General features: G+C 34.4%; 1 protein-coding gene across 2 annotated transcripts in view; it reads right to left on the bottom strand.

Annotated features, from left to right (window-relative positions):
- The window catches only part of LOC149560108 (AT-hook motif nuclear-localized protein 10-like), a 66314-nt gene extending 51044 nt beyond the window's left edge, over window positions 1-15270 (bottom strand). For both annotated transcript variants that reach the window (XM_089824511.1, XM_089824510.1), the window contains exon 1: window positions 14668-15270. In XM_089824511.1, the coding sequence (XP_089680637.1) occupies window positions 14668-15028 (361 nt within the window). In that variant the 5' untranslated portion in view covers window positions 15029-15270. The remainder of the gene's footprint in view (window positions 1-14667) is intronic.
- Window positions 15271-16976: the final 1706 nt, after the last annotated feature.

Here is a 16976-nt window from a genome sequence, read left to right on the forward strand (position 1 = left end):
TATACACATACGCACACTATGTCACAAAGTAAAAATTTGGGAAAAAAAATTGTTATTGAATTCCCCTTGTATAAATTTGATTTTTTTTAAATATAAATTTATAAATCGATAAAAATAAATTAAGCAAACCAGTCTCAAATCCGAACCAGCAACATTGAAATAAAGTTCACCAATGATTGGTGGAAAATGACCCTATGCCAAATTTCAGCAGGCTATCATCTCTGACAAGTAACATTAACAAAAGAGAAATTCAGCAGTATGTGTAGCACTACAGTTCCTGTAGCTATGCATTGAAAATTGTGGCAGCATATCTTCTGCAACAGCCGATGTAACAACGATAATCAGGAGTCAAAGCAAGGATATTTCTATATTCTTAAATCAAATTTATTTGTGCCACGCAACAATAGAAATCTGACAACCGTACACCATGGACCTTCAAGCTATAGAAACAAGGTGGTGGTAATTGCTAAAAAGCAGTAATCATTACAAACTTTGTATAATTGCTAAGGTTGCCATTGACAAACACAAGTGGCAATCATCACAAACCTTGTATAATTGCTAAGGCTGTCATTGGTAAATACAATTGCTAACTATCACAAACCTTGCATAATTGCTAAGGATTGCTAAGGATGCCAGTGGAAAACACAATAGCAAGTAGAGATTTCCTTCAACAAGAAATATCTAAAATTAAATCAATGATTAGCCATTATTAAAGGCCTAGATTGCAAATGCAAAACATAAACAGGGATAGAAACTAGCAGAAAATCAGAGATATAAGAGAGTAGCAACATAGAAACTGGAAGACACCAGAAATAGAGGATAGTAAAATTTATGCCAAACATGCTTAAATAGACAAATTAAATAACAAAAAATGAAGGAGAAATCCTGAAAAATAATCTAAAACAAGAAATGCAGTAGAAGTTCCTATGTCCCATAAACCAATAAACAGAACAAATAAAACTAGCATCATAACAAATCTCAGCATGGTAAATAAGAACTGTAAAAGTAAACACATTAAATAAAAATTGCAAGAAGAAATTTCTAAGTAAAATTAATTTTAAGGAGATTTAGGCTTTTAAAATCAAAGAAACATCATATAAACAAGAAATAACAACAGATAGAATGTTTTTATTATGACAGATAAGACCTTGAAAACCACAAAACTATCAAATGAGATTTTTTAATTACCTAAAGTTAATTGGTATAAGTCTTAAACAAAACCATATGAATACATGGGCCATGTTAAGTTGTCACATTTTGCTGTAATCATAAATAAAATGTTAAAAAAATAAAAATAAGAAACTTAATCTACATTTTGTTTTGTAGTAATAGTGTGAATAAATATATGAGAATAAGATTGGATTTGATTATTCAATAACTGACAAAACAGTCACACAGGAATAAATAAAAATAAAAGAATGTACAATGGAATAGATGTTAAAATTAAAACAATCAACCATTTTAAAAAGAAAAAAGAAAAGAAAAAATCAACAGTCTGCCAATAAAGGTGTACTAAATGTGGAGTTAAAATGCAACATAATCTCCCCAAGAACAGTCCTAAGCTATATTACACACGGATGGCACATCTAGTGGAAATATTGAGGCTTTCGGTCAGGATCTTAGTGTGGCACATGCCCACCAAAGTCGATTGTACTTACTGAAGTCTGAAACCATAAAAGCATAAATCGGGAAAAAGTAATGGTTAATCATGAAACAGTGAAAGTCCCAATTTTTCCCTCATAAAATACATTCTTACCTTCTAAAAATGCATTCTTTCCTTATAAAGTGCATTTTTTACCTTTTAAAAAAGCAAATTTTATTAATAAATGTTGACCAGGGATTTTAAGTGATCTTTTTCATATTTCAACTGTTGTTCTAGTATAGTGCAATTTTTTGAAGTTCAAAATGTCAGATTTCTCCTGTGTGCTATTTCAGTTTAGGTGCTGACCATTATTTTTCATGTTTTTTTAATTTTTCTTCCTCAGTTGTACCATGATTTTTCTTTTAAACTTCCAGTGTGCAGTGTAGTGTGATTTATTTCAGTAAAATTACACCCTAGGGTTTTCTGTGATTTGTTTGTCTGCTGCTGCACGATTCATCATTTTGTTAGTTGGGTTTCCTCAATAATCAAATCTGGGACAACTTCGGAACCACAAATGTAAGCAGTTGCATAAGTTCCTATTAATGGTGAATAGACAAGAATCCAATTATAAATAAAGAATTGGCATAGCAATGCCTGAATCTTCAAAGATCAGCTGCTTAACAGTGCACAGCGTAAACAGTGGTAAGCACAGCTAAAAACATTGCAACAGTCGAATATTCCATCCATGCATCTTCTTCATTAGACTTTCTCATCAATTCAAGAATTCAATTGTAATGTTCATGGCAGTCTCCTCAAACTGTTCTCCACCCAACTCCTTTTGTGAACACCAAATGTCAAAATGTCAATATATCTCTAGAAATCTACCACAAAGAATCAATGTAAGATATCCAAAAACTACCACATGTAGAAAACATGATATAGATGGGTAACATTGTACCAAATTAATTTTAGTTGAAATCATTTATCCCCCCTATAAAGACAAAATCCAATTTACCATTTTAAAAGACATGTTGATGGGTGTTTTATGACCACACCAACACAGAATAGAGTGTCAAAGACACTCTTTCCTCTCTTGAACATAAAACAAGAATGCTAAGATTGCAGAGAAGATCATAGAAGCATCTCCAAGGTTCCAACTGAGAACTTGTGACTTTAGCATGCATATGATCTTGTCTGGCTTGATGTATGCTGGTAATCCAAGGGGATTTACGGTATTCACTCTTGACTTTTCAACTTTACTTTGCAAATGATATAACAATTGGGTTCAACAACTATTCCTAATTTCAACTTGAAATTAAGTACAAAAGGGATGACGGTTTCAAGATCAAAGCTACTTCTAACTCTGCACCTACTAATGCAAGACAATGTTGAAGTTGTGCTAAGAGCAAAAGAGTTCTTGCTTCACCAAATCAACAACACTGAGGGTGCAATCTTCTATGAATGCAAGTATGATTTTCAAATTACAGATACTAATCAAAACCATAAGCTGTACAAATCAATGAAAATCAAGCAATTGAAGTGAAGTGTTCACAATGAGGTTCAAACCAACCTTTAACTGTTGTTTGCAATCAACCACCACCAGAAAGTATTAACACTAGTTTTGCCATGATTTCAACAATAAGAATGTCTTCCATATCTAATTAACTACTAAATTACCTTTAACTTCTACTCAAGCAAGTTCAAACTAAGTGAGAAATGTGGAAACCATGCAACACTCCCAAATTTCACAAGTACTCATCATGAAAACAACAATAAATAAGGAGCAATTTTGGTAGTATTTTGACAACAATTTCTTCAAGTCTTGAGCTTCTCCATTCAAATTCTCACAGCAATTCTCACTTTAGCCTTGAGTTTGACTTGACTTGCAAATGAAAATCCCTCTTCTCCCAGAAGGTTTTGAAAATCCTTCCTTCCTAATTTTGCCCAAGACTTCAACTTCTAAATCCTTCAAGACTTCAAATTCTTACCAAGCTTCAACCACAACTTATAAACTACTCACAACTAAGCAAAAAGTGGTGATCCCCATTTGCAATGGGGCATGTGTGTGCTTTACAACACAAACCCAAGCCCGCCATTAAAATCCAAATGATCCATCTAGATGATAAAGATTGGGGACAAAAGCACAAACTACAAAGAGAAGTTGACCAAGCTAAGTCAACCAAGAGCAATAAAAGAAAGAACTATTTGGAACCAAAGAAGATCAGTTGTTTGCTGACCAAGAACACCCTCTAGACTCGCTTGTTGGAGGGAGAGGATTAAGCAAGGCAAAGCACTAGCTCCCCCAAGAGTTTCTACCCATCACCTACCATATTGCCTCATACGATGTACTCTCTCATCGAACTCCTAGAGTAGAGAATTGGGGAGCAAGCTAAGAAAACAGGGATAGGAAACGTAGCAACCTGGTGTGACCATAGAATAGGATCTTGTTCAAAGAGGAATAAGGGGAATAAGCATAGCATCATTTGCCATTGGTGGAGAGGGAGGGCTCCTCCCTCAACCAACTATATCTAGAACCCATACCCATGCCTACGGGAAAAAAATCCCATACCAGTATAACAAATGCAATGCCCCATCCAAACAACCAAGGCAAAATCTAACAAAAACAGCCACAATGTTAGAGATACATCACAACATGTCGCACTAGCAAAACAATTTACACACAATTGTCATGCAAAAAATGACACAAAGGCAACAACAAGAAGGTTAAACTCTTTGTTGCATAAGCACAAAGGCACCAATAGAAGACTAGGCAATCTCAAGACAAATCCACCACGATAACGAGAGAGAGAGAGAGAGAGAGAGAGAGGATGACACCTCAACAATGATTGGGTACTCCACGATCTCTCACAACACACTTGAAAATTGGACACTAACAAAAGGATGCCTAGGAGCCAACTTTGCTTGACTAGACAATGACGTTGTTGATTTCTTGGCTGAGTAGAACAAGAGTACAATTGCCTCAGTCCACTCAATAATAGCTCTAGACTACCTCAAACAATAGCCAACCTACACTAAGTTCACTCAGCTAAGAGGTGTACACTGAATGGAAGGACAATAAGTCACTTCCAAGGAGCTCCACACTTCCTAAGGCAAGGAAATGCCCTAATTCTCTAAGTTGTTAGTATGGGCACAAGCATGGGCAAAAGAAAAGTAATGGGCACAGGCAAACTATATTCTACCAATGGGTGCATGTATATATTTAGATATGTTTCATTATATATGCATAGAACTTAAAGAAATATACGCAAGTGTAAATCTAAATACATTTGATAGTATTGTACTTCATCATTGATCAAAGCCAAATGCCAAAAAGGTGGTGATAAAGATAAATATTAAATGTTAGTTAATGGTTAGATATCTACTATTTATCTTTATCAATTACCATTTAATAGTGATAATTTTAGTTGTCTAAGTTCTTGATACTAGTCTCCACTCCCAAAGCCCCTCATTGTAATCAAATTTCTTATATGACGAGATCCCACTAACTAGTGAGGATTTGGAAGTGTAGACCCTAACAAGATTGAGGGGCAGCCATGATAAGACAAATGAATGTCAAAAACTGTATTTTATTGATTAATGTCTAGGTATGCTCAAGTACATACCTAGGCTTACCCAGAGGCCTAGGTGCACACTCATGCATACCCCCAAAAAAAAAAAGTTTGCAAAATGAGAGCAAGACACTTTATGTGTGTACCCAACAACATGGCTAGTTCTCAATGTGAGACACTTGTCAACATCATGATGGCTTTTGAAGGCTCTATGGGGACCAACTTATATTCATATTGTACACAAAGATTGTAAAACAAACATATACCTCAATATCACCACAATAGGCCTATAACATGCATGTTCAAATTTACTTTTCTAAATTAAACTTATATTCATATTGTACACAAAGATTGTAAAACAAACATATACCTCAATATCACCACAATAGGCCTATAACATGCATGTTCAAATTAACTTTTCTAAATTATGGAAAAAAAAAAAAAGTTTCAAAACTTTTCCATTATGAAGATGGATCATGTCTCGGGCTTAAACATAATGAAAAGAGTTGAAATGAACATGACCAACAAATATTTATATATTCTACAATGTTGACAGGTGTTTCACATGAATGAAACAACACATTTTTGTCCCTTTTGTATGGCTATGAGAGAGTGCAAAGAGCATAATGATCTTTGCATTGGGCTAAAAAATGCTTTTAGGGGGCATTTAGGGTTTTTGGATGCAAAAACAATTTTAGAATGTCTTTTTTGTTACTTTCTATTGCTCAGTGCCTTAGGTTACAATTAGGTACATACCCAAAGCAAACAAGTCATAACCATAGGCAAAACCCATACCCAATTTTACCTAGTACAAGTGTGGAAGGCCTTAACGACGTAGTCAATAACTTAGTTTCTATCATTTGGAGACAAATCCTATAGAGCTAGAATAGATATGAATTCTAGAAAATACAAATTTACGAATTATGGATAAAATCAAAATTTAAAATAAGGGCTTAAAAACAGCATAAAGCATCTAAAGAAGTTGCTTGAACTCCATCTCATATTTCTTCACCAAATTCTACAATCAAATGTTTTGCTAGTTAGAAAATATCTTTAAACAACAAATCTACATTTCTTAAGAAATCAAAATTAGATAATCATATAAGAACAAAAGAATTCTTAGAAGAATGATGAACCTTGATTTTTCTCATTGTGGTTGAATGTTGAAGCAAACTAGCTACAAAAGTTGATGAAACTAAAAGAAGCAAAACGTGATAGAAAGGTAAAAAAATGTTGCTTCTAATTTCCTCTCATTTTATACTTTAAAACTATTGCCACCTCCATCTTTCATATAGCACCACAATGGGCAAATAAACAAAAAACTAATGGGCACAAATTGAGCACATGAGAAGCAAGACAAAAATGAACGCAAAGGACCAAAAAAACAAGACAAATGATCAAACAAATTAAAGATTACAAAAGCACTATCAATATTTGAAACTTATGCCACCCAACCTCACAACAACTATGAAAATACTCTCAATAACATAAAATCAACTTTAAAACTTTATCTGAAAACCAATTTGCAGAATATTCAAAATTGGTCTTCCAACCAAATTGTTCAAACAAGTATAATATACAGGTGTGGCCCCGTAGCACCGCATCTAATTATAACAAAAAAAATGTTCAAATGACCAAATCTTCCAAGCATAAAGCAGGTTCCACTTACACTACCACGCTATATTGAAGGCAATCACTAAAATAAATCTACCAAGTAGTAATTGTTATGGTAATTGTATATTCAATCATGAAAACGGAGTTACATTATATAAGAAATTGCATTAGGATGTTTCTTTTAAAAACAAACATAAAAATAAGCCAAAAATGAAAACTACCTAAACTAGCTAAAAGATTAACATTTAAGAAACATTACAATATTTAATAACCTCAATGGTCATATAGTTATAACTATCCTATAGAAGACAATCTACATGTCTTTTAGTTATAAATACATAGAAGGTTGCCTCCTCATGGTCACAAATGCATAGAAGGTTGCCCCCTTCCGTACAAACACTTTGCGACATGAATCTACTATTGAGAGCCTCCCCCTAATGCTGCAAAACTTTTGGAAATAGCCAAGATAACCAAAATCCTTCCACCCTGAAGTTGGGAAAGAAAATTGTCCCCCCTGAAGTAAAAAATATTGAGAACAACTTTGCAAATTGAAACTATGATTTTGAGGAGAAATTTGTCAAAATTGAGCCGCTCCAGAAAACCAAACACAATTTTGTTCAAAATAATTGCCAAAAACTTTTTGCGGATGAACACTATGACTCAAAACAAACAACAAGAAATCACAAATTTTGTAGAAAAAACCAACAAAACCCTCCAATGATTTTTTTCGGAAAAAATATAAAAACCTAGAAACCAATGACCTCACTCACAAACCCACTAATAATTTTTTTGGAAAAACCAAGAAAACCACAAACGATTTATGAAGAGAAAAATAATCAAAAGCCACAATAATTGTTTAGGAAAAAATAATAAAACTGAACAAATAATTTTTTAAGGAAAAAATCATAAAACCCATATATGTTTATAACAAACATCAAACATGACTTTTGGTGGAAAACAAAAAACAAAAAAAACCCTCCAACACAGAAAGGCCTCGAAATTTTTGCTGCAAAAATGGGACAAAGGGCAAAAACTCATAATTGCAAAAATCTAAATGCAATCAAGCATGACTTTTTTGGGAAAAAATCAAAAAAACCATTAGCACAAGGCATGAACACCCACAAACAAGAAAACCCTAGACATGTATCTAACATCACCAAAAAAGAACAAGTCATCCACCATGAGTTGCGAAGCACACAGAGAACAAGGTGATCACGAGCACATAGAGAAAACGTAGGGAAAAAAAAGCTACTCAAAAAACGCAGGGAAAAAACTCTTTGTTGCTCACACCATCTTAGTTCATAGAAAAGAGGAAAAAAACTCAAAATGTCACACATATCAAGAAAATAACATGGGACCTCTTGAGGATCTAAAGAAACACAATGGCAAAAAAACGTGCATGTCAATTTTGCTAAAAATGCAGGCTCAGACAAATTGTGCATAGGTAACACTTGCCCAAACCAAAACAATAGATGAATGAATGATTTTAATAACGTCTGCGAGGCCAAAGCAGCCTATGGGACCCACAAGATAAAAACATTAGGCCTTTTGGAATTGCTTCTTTAAGTTTGCCCTTCAACAGTGAATACTGACCACTAAATTTGTTGTCCTACCCAACTGCTCTTCCTAAAAAGAGTACCTAAATTGCCATTTTCTAGAATATCCTGATAGCTAAAGCACATGTCACTATATGTTGGGCATTCCATTAGAAAGTGTAGTTCGGTCTCCACCACTCCCATGGGCAAAACAGACATATTCTCTCATTCCTTTCTTCCTTGGGTATCATCCATCTGCATGTTTCGCATCTCAAATGATGATAGCATATCCTAAGTTGCACTATGAGCATCTTCGCTCCCCATTTGATATTTGCTCCTATGTATGCTTTCTCCTCATGGGCCTTGTTGGGTTAAATTCTTCAGCGCAAGCATGAAGAACTACAAATAGGTAAAATCCTTGACCATGTAAAAATATCCACCAAATTCCTCCTCGATTTGCAATGAAAAACACTCAAATTTTGAAAAATGACCTTCAACAAAAATAGGTTAAAACGTCAAAGTTGTCAAAAAATCCCTCAAAAACAAACTATAAAACTTTGAGTAAAACCTTCAAAAGATTTTTTCATTAAAAATTTTGGAAAAAAGAAGTTCCAACGAGTTCAGTAAACTTAAAAGAGCCCTATCGACCTACTTTGCTATAGCGTAATGGTGATTGTATATTCATTGTTCAATAACAAAAATGGTGTTACATTATATAGGTAATTAAATTACAATGTTTTAAAAAGAAACAAACATAAACATAAGTCAAAAATAGAAACTACCAAAACATTACCATTAAAGAGACATTACAATATTTAATAGTAGCTTAGCTAGTAAGGAGCCATCTTACAAAGAACGGCCAAATCATTCCTCAATTAATTTGAAGTTACATCCTTGTGAGCTTCCAAAAGTAACATACGAATAAAACATCAGCCACGAAATGACCAACAACCTAAAATGTGACATTGATTAATTTCACAAAGTATGCACACAATGCACAAATTGCATGATCCAATAATCGATAAATCTTCCACACAACTCATCTTTGTCATAGTTGGCAAACTCAATGGGTCTCGCCAAGTCGGAAAGAACCCGCCAAAATAAATTGCGTAGAGAGTTTTTAGCAAGTACTCAACATTAACTTAGCAAGTTCTTGAACAAATAAAAACAATTTATTTTTTAGACCATTTTTAGAAACAAAAATGTGCCAAATACTTAACTTCTCCTTAAATGATAAAAATTGTGAAAATGTTGTGCAACACAATGTTAAGTGGGGTATCAGAGGCCTCGATCTAGGCTTGGTGTTGAGGGCTCTACCCCTCAACCCTACCTTGTACTACAACAAGGGTGTTACCCATATATCTCGTAGGGGCATTAATGCCCAGAATGGATGCTACCTATAGGATGAGTTCTAAAACTCAACCTATATGTCCTCTATATTATTCACTTGTCAGGATTCTAAAACCTAACAAGTCCTCCATGCACCAAGTGTTGCTAAAGTTTCAAAACCCAACCACATGTTTATCTATTGCATAGCATATGCAATAAAACTCAATAGCATTCAAGTCGCACATTACACATATGCAATTGGGTTTCTAGGATCTAATTGTTAGGATTATTAGACAAGAAGATAACAGTTGCATGCAAATAAAACCAACAACGCAAAGGAATAAAGCTCCCAAAAACAAAACAAAAGACACAATGATTTCACATGGTTCACCCAATCTTGAGCTAAGTCCACCAAACAGTATCGAATGTTTTTAATCCAATAATTCAACCAAACAGTGTCCAATATTATTATCCAATAATTCAACCAAACAGTGTCCAATATTATTATCCAATAATTCAACCTTATTCCAATCTGCAATCCCTTGCTACTCAATATCACTACAAGAAGGTACTAAAATCATTATACAAGACTTAGGTTGGTTACAAAATTGGGGTTAGAATCATAGTAACACAGGGACACATCCCCCCCCTTTTTGCCCTACATCTCGAAGACGGGAATGCACCGAGGACTTGGGACTCCATTCCCCCATCCCCAACAGCGCCACCAAATTCCACCACCTCCACCAAAGATGGGGGGATCTCCTGGTGTTGACTATTTGTTGATTTAACTATTTATGTTCAATGTACAATGTTCCAATTCAATGCAACGTTCAAGTATTTATTCTTTTACATCTTTATATCTTATATTGCAATACATATTTTCATAACTAGCATTTTAAATAATATATAAAACCCCTCCTATCCCTTGCCACCGTCCCCAAATTAAGGCACCTCTGTCCCCTCATCTCATAAACTTGTCCCCCCGTTTTGTTGTCCCCCCATTCCTGAGGGTGATGTAACTATGGTTAGAATATGTCGTCCATTAGAAAAATAACTCAGTGCCTTTTACACTAATAAAGTCATTTTTCTCCTCGCGGGGTATTGCCCCTCAACCCCGCCCTATATTGTGACAGAGAGCACACCTAAGTCCCCACCCCAGACCCACAAGGGGCATTGTCCCTTGAACCCATTATGGAGGCGTTGTCCCCAAACCCCCATAGAAAAATCAGGCAGTACACCAATGGAAGAGGGGGAAAATTAACCTAACAATCTGATTAGGCTCCACATAACAACACAGATTGCAGTCACCTTTCATTGTACAAACTTGATATCGGGTTTCTAACACCCAATTACAAGGAAACTCTTGTACTAAAATGAAATCAAGATTCTAGAACTAGATTATATATTAGACGTTTTGCATTTTTACATGCATTTTGAATTTTGATACCCGAATTGCAACTTCACCTAGACTTAATCAATTTTCACCTTCCCTTCACATTGTCAAGTTTTTCCTTCATCTTTACATTGCTTTTGTCAAACTTTGGGAATCTTCCAAAACCATTTTGTAACTCCACTTTAGATGCTCATATCCACATACCCAAGGACTCCAAAACACGAGTAGCTAAGAGAAGACATGAAAACTCTGTTAACAAAGAGTGTTGGTAATAAGTTGTGTCCCTAGACACTTACTTCAAGTCATGCATTATGCAATGTGTTTTGACACATTGGATGCAAAGTTGAAAGATGCAATTACATATGATCACATTACAAGACATGGTATATTAGGATTGTATTGTGGAATAAGTCAAAGTTAGCTTATCTCTCCCACCTTTTTCTCATAGCCTCTCGTCTATAAATATGAGAGTTTTCAATGTAAATATTCATCTTTTGGCAAGACAACAACACTTAGCCATTTCAGGTAGCACTCTAAAACTTTGGTTTGAGATGTAAACCAAATTGTGATCAATAAAAAAGGCAAGTTGCTTCCAATATTTGTGTTGGAACAAACTGCTATATGACGACATTATCCAAAGTTGATTGTGAGTATTGTGGTGTTCTCTAAAAGCGATTTAAACCCAATCTCGTAGTCTTTTACTACTTATTTTAGTTTAGAAATAATATTATGTTTTCAAACTTGATCTTGTAGTCTTTGAGCTGCTTATTATGTTTAAGACTAGTGTTGAATGTTCAAACTAAAGATATCATCTAGTCTTTGAGTTACTTTTATCTTCTATGTTTGTGTCATGAAGGTCTAATGTATGTTTAAGTCTTTGACTTGCACTTACATTCCATCTTTGTTCATGAATTCATATAACAAGTCATTGAAAGTCTTTGAGCTTTCACGAGCTTCTTGGTTACTCACTAAAAATTTGTTATAAGAAAAGATCATCTATTCTAAAAAAAATAAAAAAAGGAAAGAACACCTATTTTGAAAGAAGAGAATATGGTGAAGGTAACACCCTATTAGTTAGTTTAGTATACATAATCTGAGATCCTATTTAAGTGTTAGTAGTTTTCAGTAGCAATAAACAGGGGAAGCCATCCCTTACAAAGAGGAGAGACTACAGAGTGGTTGAAACTACAATTTTGCCATTGGTTGAATCAAGTTGGTTGTAAAATATTCACCCAACACTAACCTTCAGCCCCGTTGGGGTCTTCACTTCCACACCCCACTAGTTATTGGGATCTCTTGTCATTTAAGAAATTTTATTACTATAAAGGGGTTTAGTAATGGAGACAAAAATTGGCAACTTATGTATATTTGTTACTATCATAATATCACAATCATTGATCATTTTGATCATACAAGAACATCAATGGTTCAAAAGACGTTATCATTGTAAAATACAACACAACCCTCAACTTCACACAAGAAAGGTAGAGAACAAACCAAAGGAGGTCATCGATTTGGTAGATGGTAGAGACAAGGCAAACTGAGGATACCAAATAGTTTATTCCAAATGACATTTTGAGAGGCAAGAAAAGGAGGATGTAGCTGCAGCAAAAGGAGCTACTAGAATGGCATTAAATGACATTGGTCATTGCCATCTGGCAGCACCATAGAGGTCAAGTTGGAGCCACAAATATAGTCTTCATAGTTGAGTGAGGGGCTGCAATGAAAAAAAAGGATTAGGACATTGCCCCAAGTTTCCACTAGACTAGGAAAAAGGAAGATGTGAAATGCTATAAAATGCAATTTGTGTTATATGATGATAATATTCAAAGGCAAACACCATAAATTCCTGATAGTTGTCAACTGACCATTGAATCAAGATTCAGCATAATGTTGTGATTTGTACTCAAATTTTATCCAAATGAATAAAATTTACTACAAGACACTTCCATATATATTTCTAGGAAATTATTGGATACATTTTGTCAATAAATTTTGCAATAATTTAAAAAAGTATTAAGAAAACTTTTTTTTAAATTAAGATTGTTGTGCTTTTTCCAAGTCTTTGCAAAGTCGCAAATTTTGGATCTACCTAATTTTTGGCCTTTCCGAAGTTTGCCAACTATGATCTCTACAACGATGGTGCATGTAAACATACCACTAATAGAAGGGTGCACCAACAAATAGAAAACCACACATAACCCAAGCCACCCACCCAACCACACACAACTAACTGCCATAGCAAAAGACAGAAATTAGGCTTGCATGAGAAGGGCGATGCAACATTGTGCCAACCCAAGAATGTTCTTGAATCAAAAACCCTTGGTAAAAGTATTTTGACCGTGGTTCTTATAATAAGGACAGCTCAAACAACTAGCTTGGCTACCTGAGTTGACTTATTTCACCCTCCAAAACACATGAATTGTCTTTTGGCCCCTTAACCTTCTAACAATTAATGTACTAACACTCCATCTAAATCTTATTTCCTATGTGAGATTCTCTCTTTGTTATCATCATTATCTTGTGTTGATGAATAATACATTGTAAAATGGCTTCTTATATAAGCCAAAGAATTAAGCAATCAATGCTCATATTTAGGAACATATTCCCAACAAATTACGTGAAATAGCTCCCAACAATGTGCTAATGATAGCATACTAATAGTAATTATTAAAATTATCCCATAATGTTAAGGCTCTTGCTCACAACAACTGCCATAAAACATCAACTGTGAAAAATAACAATAATAAATAAATATGAGAAAATTTATCTTTATTCAGTGTAGCCATTTGCTTGTTTCTTCTAAAAGGTATAGATCATTGCAACTATAAAAAATACAAAAATTAAAAATCTAACTGTAAAATTTCTAAAAAAATGAAGAAGAGGGGAAAAAACCATTTACCTGATGCATCCAACTTCTGTTTCCTCTTAATGCAAAGGCATATTACCAATGCTCACTAAAATTGCAGTTTACAAAGTTGGAAATAATACCAGCAGCAAGCTAAATAATAATAATTAATAGGAGATACTAAGGAAGACAATTCTTTGTAAATTCAGAGGTAAAAAAAATTTGCTCAAGTCGATTTCACAAAAAACAGAAAAATATGCTCCCCCAAAATATACTTTTAAATGAAAACGAGCAAATATGTTTTATCTAGCACAGCCATTTGCTCCTTTACTTTAAAACTCAAGATAAAGATAACTGTGCACAGGAAATCTGGTAAAAAATTAAAATAAAAAATTTCCCTTCCCAAAAGTAACTCAATAATAAGAAAAATGATTTTAAACGTTGCATCTGTTTTTTTTCGCTAAATTCTAGAGTATATTCCACTGCACACTGCAGATTCCTTTAAAAAACTAATTGAAACGAAAAATAGTACTATTGAAAGCAAATTAAAAAAGATTCGTGAGAAAATAATCATTACTCCATGTAGCCATTATTTTCTAATAGGGTTAACACCACTCCTCACTACAAGCGCCTTTAATTGCAATAAATTACTGTCTTAATTTACATATCAACACAATATTACTCCCCTGCTGCAGCCATTTTCTCTTTTTCTGGCAATTCTAGGGTCAAAATACTCCTCACAGCAAATGCTTTAAAAAAATTACATTTTTTTCTTTCAAAAGGAAGATAAACTTTACCTAGAGCAGCCATTTGCTGTTTTCTACCAGAGCCAGGCGGGCGACCTCTTCCCCGCCTCTGCGAAGAACCAGGAGAGACCATTACCATGTCCGACGATGATGCCACGGGAGGCGGCAGAGCCAATGTCATGCCGCCATCTGGCCCGTACTTCCTCGGCCTCCCCCTCTTCCTCTTCAACATTATGGCATTCGAAACCCCCTGCATTCCCATAGCATTTGAAGGCGAAGCCGAAACAGAAGCCGCCGAATTATTATTAATATTACTGTTATTGATGTTAATGGCAGCAGACGGCCTTGCAAAAGCAGAAGGAGGCTGCCCCCCATGCTGCTGCAAAGCCACAGAAGATTCTCTGCCCTCCATAATAATAACTACATAGAATTCAACTGGTCAAAAAAATTACTCTACAGCGCCTCAAAATTCAGAAAAAAATCCGTCCAGAAGTTTTTCTCTTCATCTCTGTCGCTAGGGTTTCACTCGAAATCCCAATTCTTTTTTTAGCTAAAATTGGAGATCGAAATCATCGACATTTTTTTTTTCTCTTTTAGCTGTGGTTTTCGCTGAGTTGAGCTGTGAACTACTGCTCAGTACGTAGCTAAGAAACTCTGTACACAGATTCAAACGGGATATAATTATAATGTCCGAAAAGGGCTTCTTTCAGCCCACGTGACCGCCCGCTTTAAAACATTTCGCCTTTGCGTTTGTTTGGCTGTGTTTTTTAGCTGCCACCTAAAGTCTCCGCATGTGACCACAGACTAAAGCGAGAATTGATATTCGCCGTGTGGGGGCCCACAAATCGATATTTTTAGGCAGGTGGGGCTGTAAAGGTCTCTAGATGGTAGGCCCGCGTTTGTTTCTGCAGTGGGTGTATTGATAGCATTATCCCAAAAGTCTTATGTACGTGTATATTCGTTTTTCTTTCCCCATATTAAGAAAAATGAGATAAATTCAGGTCTGTTTTTCTTATCTAATTTAATTTTGTATAAAATTGTTATTGATAAAATGAAGTGGTGAAAGTTAGAATATGTCAATGGTCTTTGGATTGTTGATGAAATTGAATGGTTCTAAATGGGTCGTCAAAATCAAGTCATGTTCAATGTAAGGTTCCAACATTATGACACATAAGGTCAAGACCCTATTAATGGATAAATTTGACGGAATAAATATTCTTTTAGTTATTGGTTCTTAGTTTGAACCCTAAGTTTCACTCCCCTGGTCAAATAGGTAAAAGTACTTTGAAGATGAGAAAAATCCTCCATAAAAATAAAAATTTAGTAAAAAGGTTTAAAGTAGAATATAGAAGGGCGTAATCTAAATCTATATTTGAAAATTTTCCTAAACTAGAGATTAAAATAATTGAAATATTGTTAGGGAAATTGATTATGTTGTGACGTTGATCTAACACTTAGATTTTGACTGTAGACTTGGGATGAATGGGGAAAGGTAGATACATTTTGTAATTAAATCAATTATATAGAGATTTAGATTGAGATTGCAGTAGAAGTCTTGAAGTTTTTAAGGATGTTGTTGACCCTTTTGGGTAGCCTTAATCTTTTGGATTATTGTAATGCCTAACAAATTTGGGTTTCAAATACTTGTAAAAAATATTTATGTGTTTATATATGTCAATAAAAACTTTAGTGGTGTTGAGAGTCATTGTTAGAGCAGTCCTTGAGACTCCATCAAGTGTAGTCTAGCCTTGTTAGTTGATTCAACAATGTTGTGATCAGAAAGGAGATACATGAAATATTGTCCAATTGATATGTGTGTAGCTAACACTGATTGTATGATATTGATGAATCCTTAAGAAATTATACAATGGATGAAATGCAATGAATAAATGAGCAATATACAAGGTGCAACGAATGGGTTTTAGAATTTATTAATGCAAAAGTTAGTGCAACAAATATTTGATCAATGCAAACACACAAGATATGTAAAGAGGATATTGATTAGCAATGGGTTTTCGTGATAGTTGAAAAATTTGCATGATTGAAATGACTCAATGATGTCATCCATTTATGCATTCATGAGTGCACAATTTATACTTTCTTGACATATGAATCAATAAGCAATAGTACTATTAGGTCAATTCAACCTTTTGTCATGGTAAATTGTGATTTTAAAAATGTGTTTCAAAAATTCTTGGCAGGGCATGAAGCCTATAAAAAGTAATAATAAATAATTTTTGTTTTAAATAAGTTTGTTATGGTCTTTTAATGTAATGCTATTAGGAAAATAGGTGTTTTACACCTCACACAATAATGTTTATTATTGTAATATTTTATTTATTGTGTATGTTGCACATAGG

This window comes from Cupressus sempervirens, chromosome 4, assembly GCF_028749045.1.
Source record: "Cupressus sempervirens isolate cs-2001-9-10 chromosome 4, ASM2874904v1, whole genome shotgun sequence".
In the NCBI taxonomy this organism is placed as follows: Eukaryota; Viridiplantae; Streptophyta; class Pinopsida; order Cupressales; family Cupressaceae; genus Cupressus; species Cupressus sempervirens.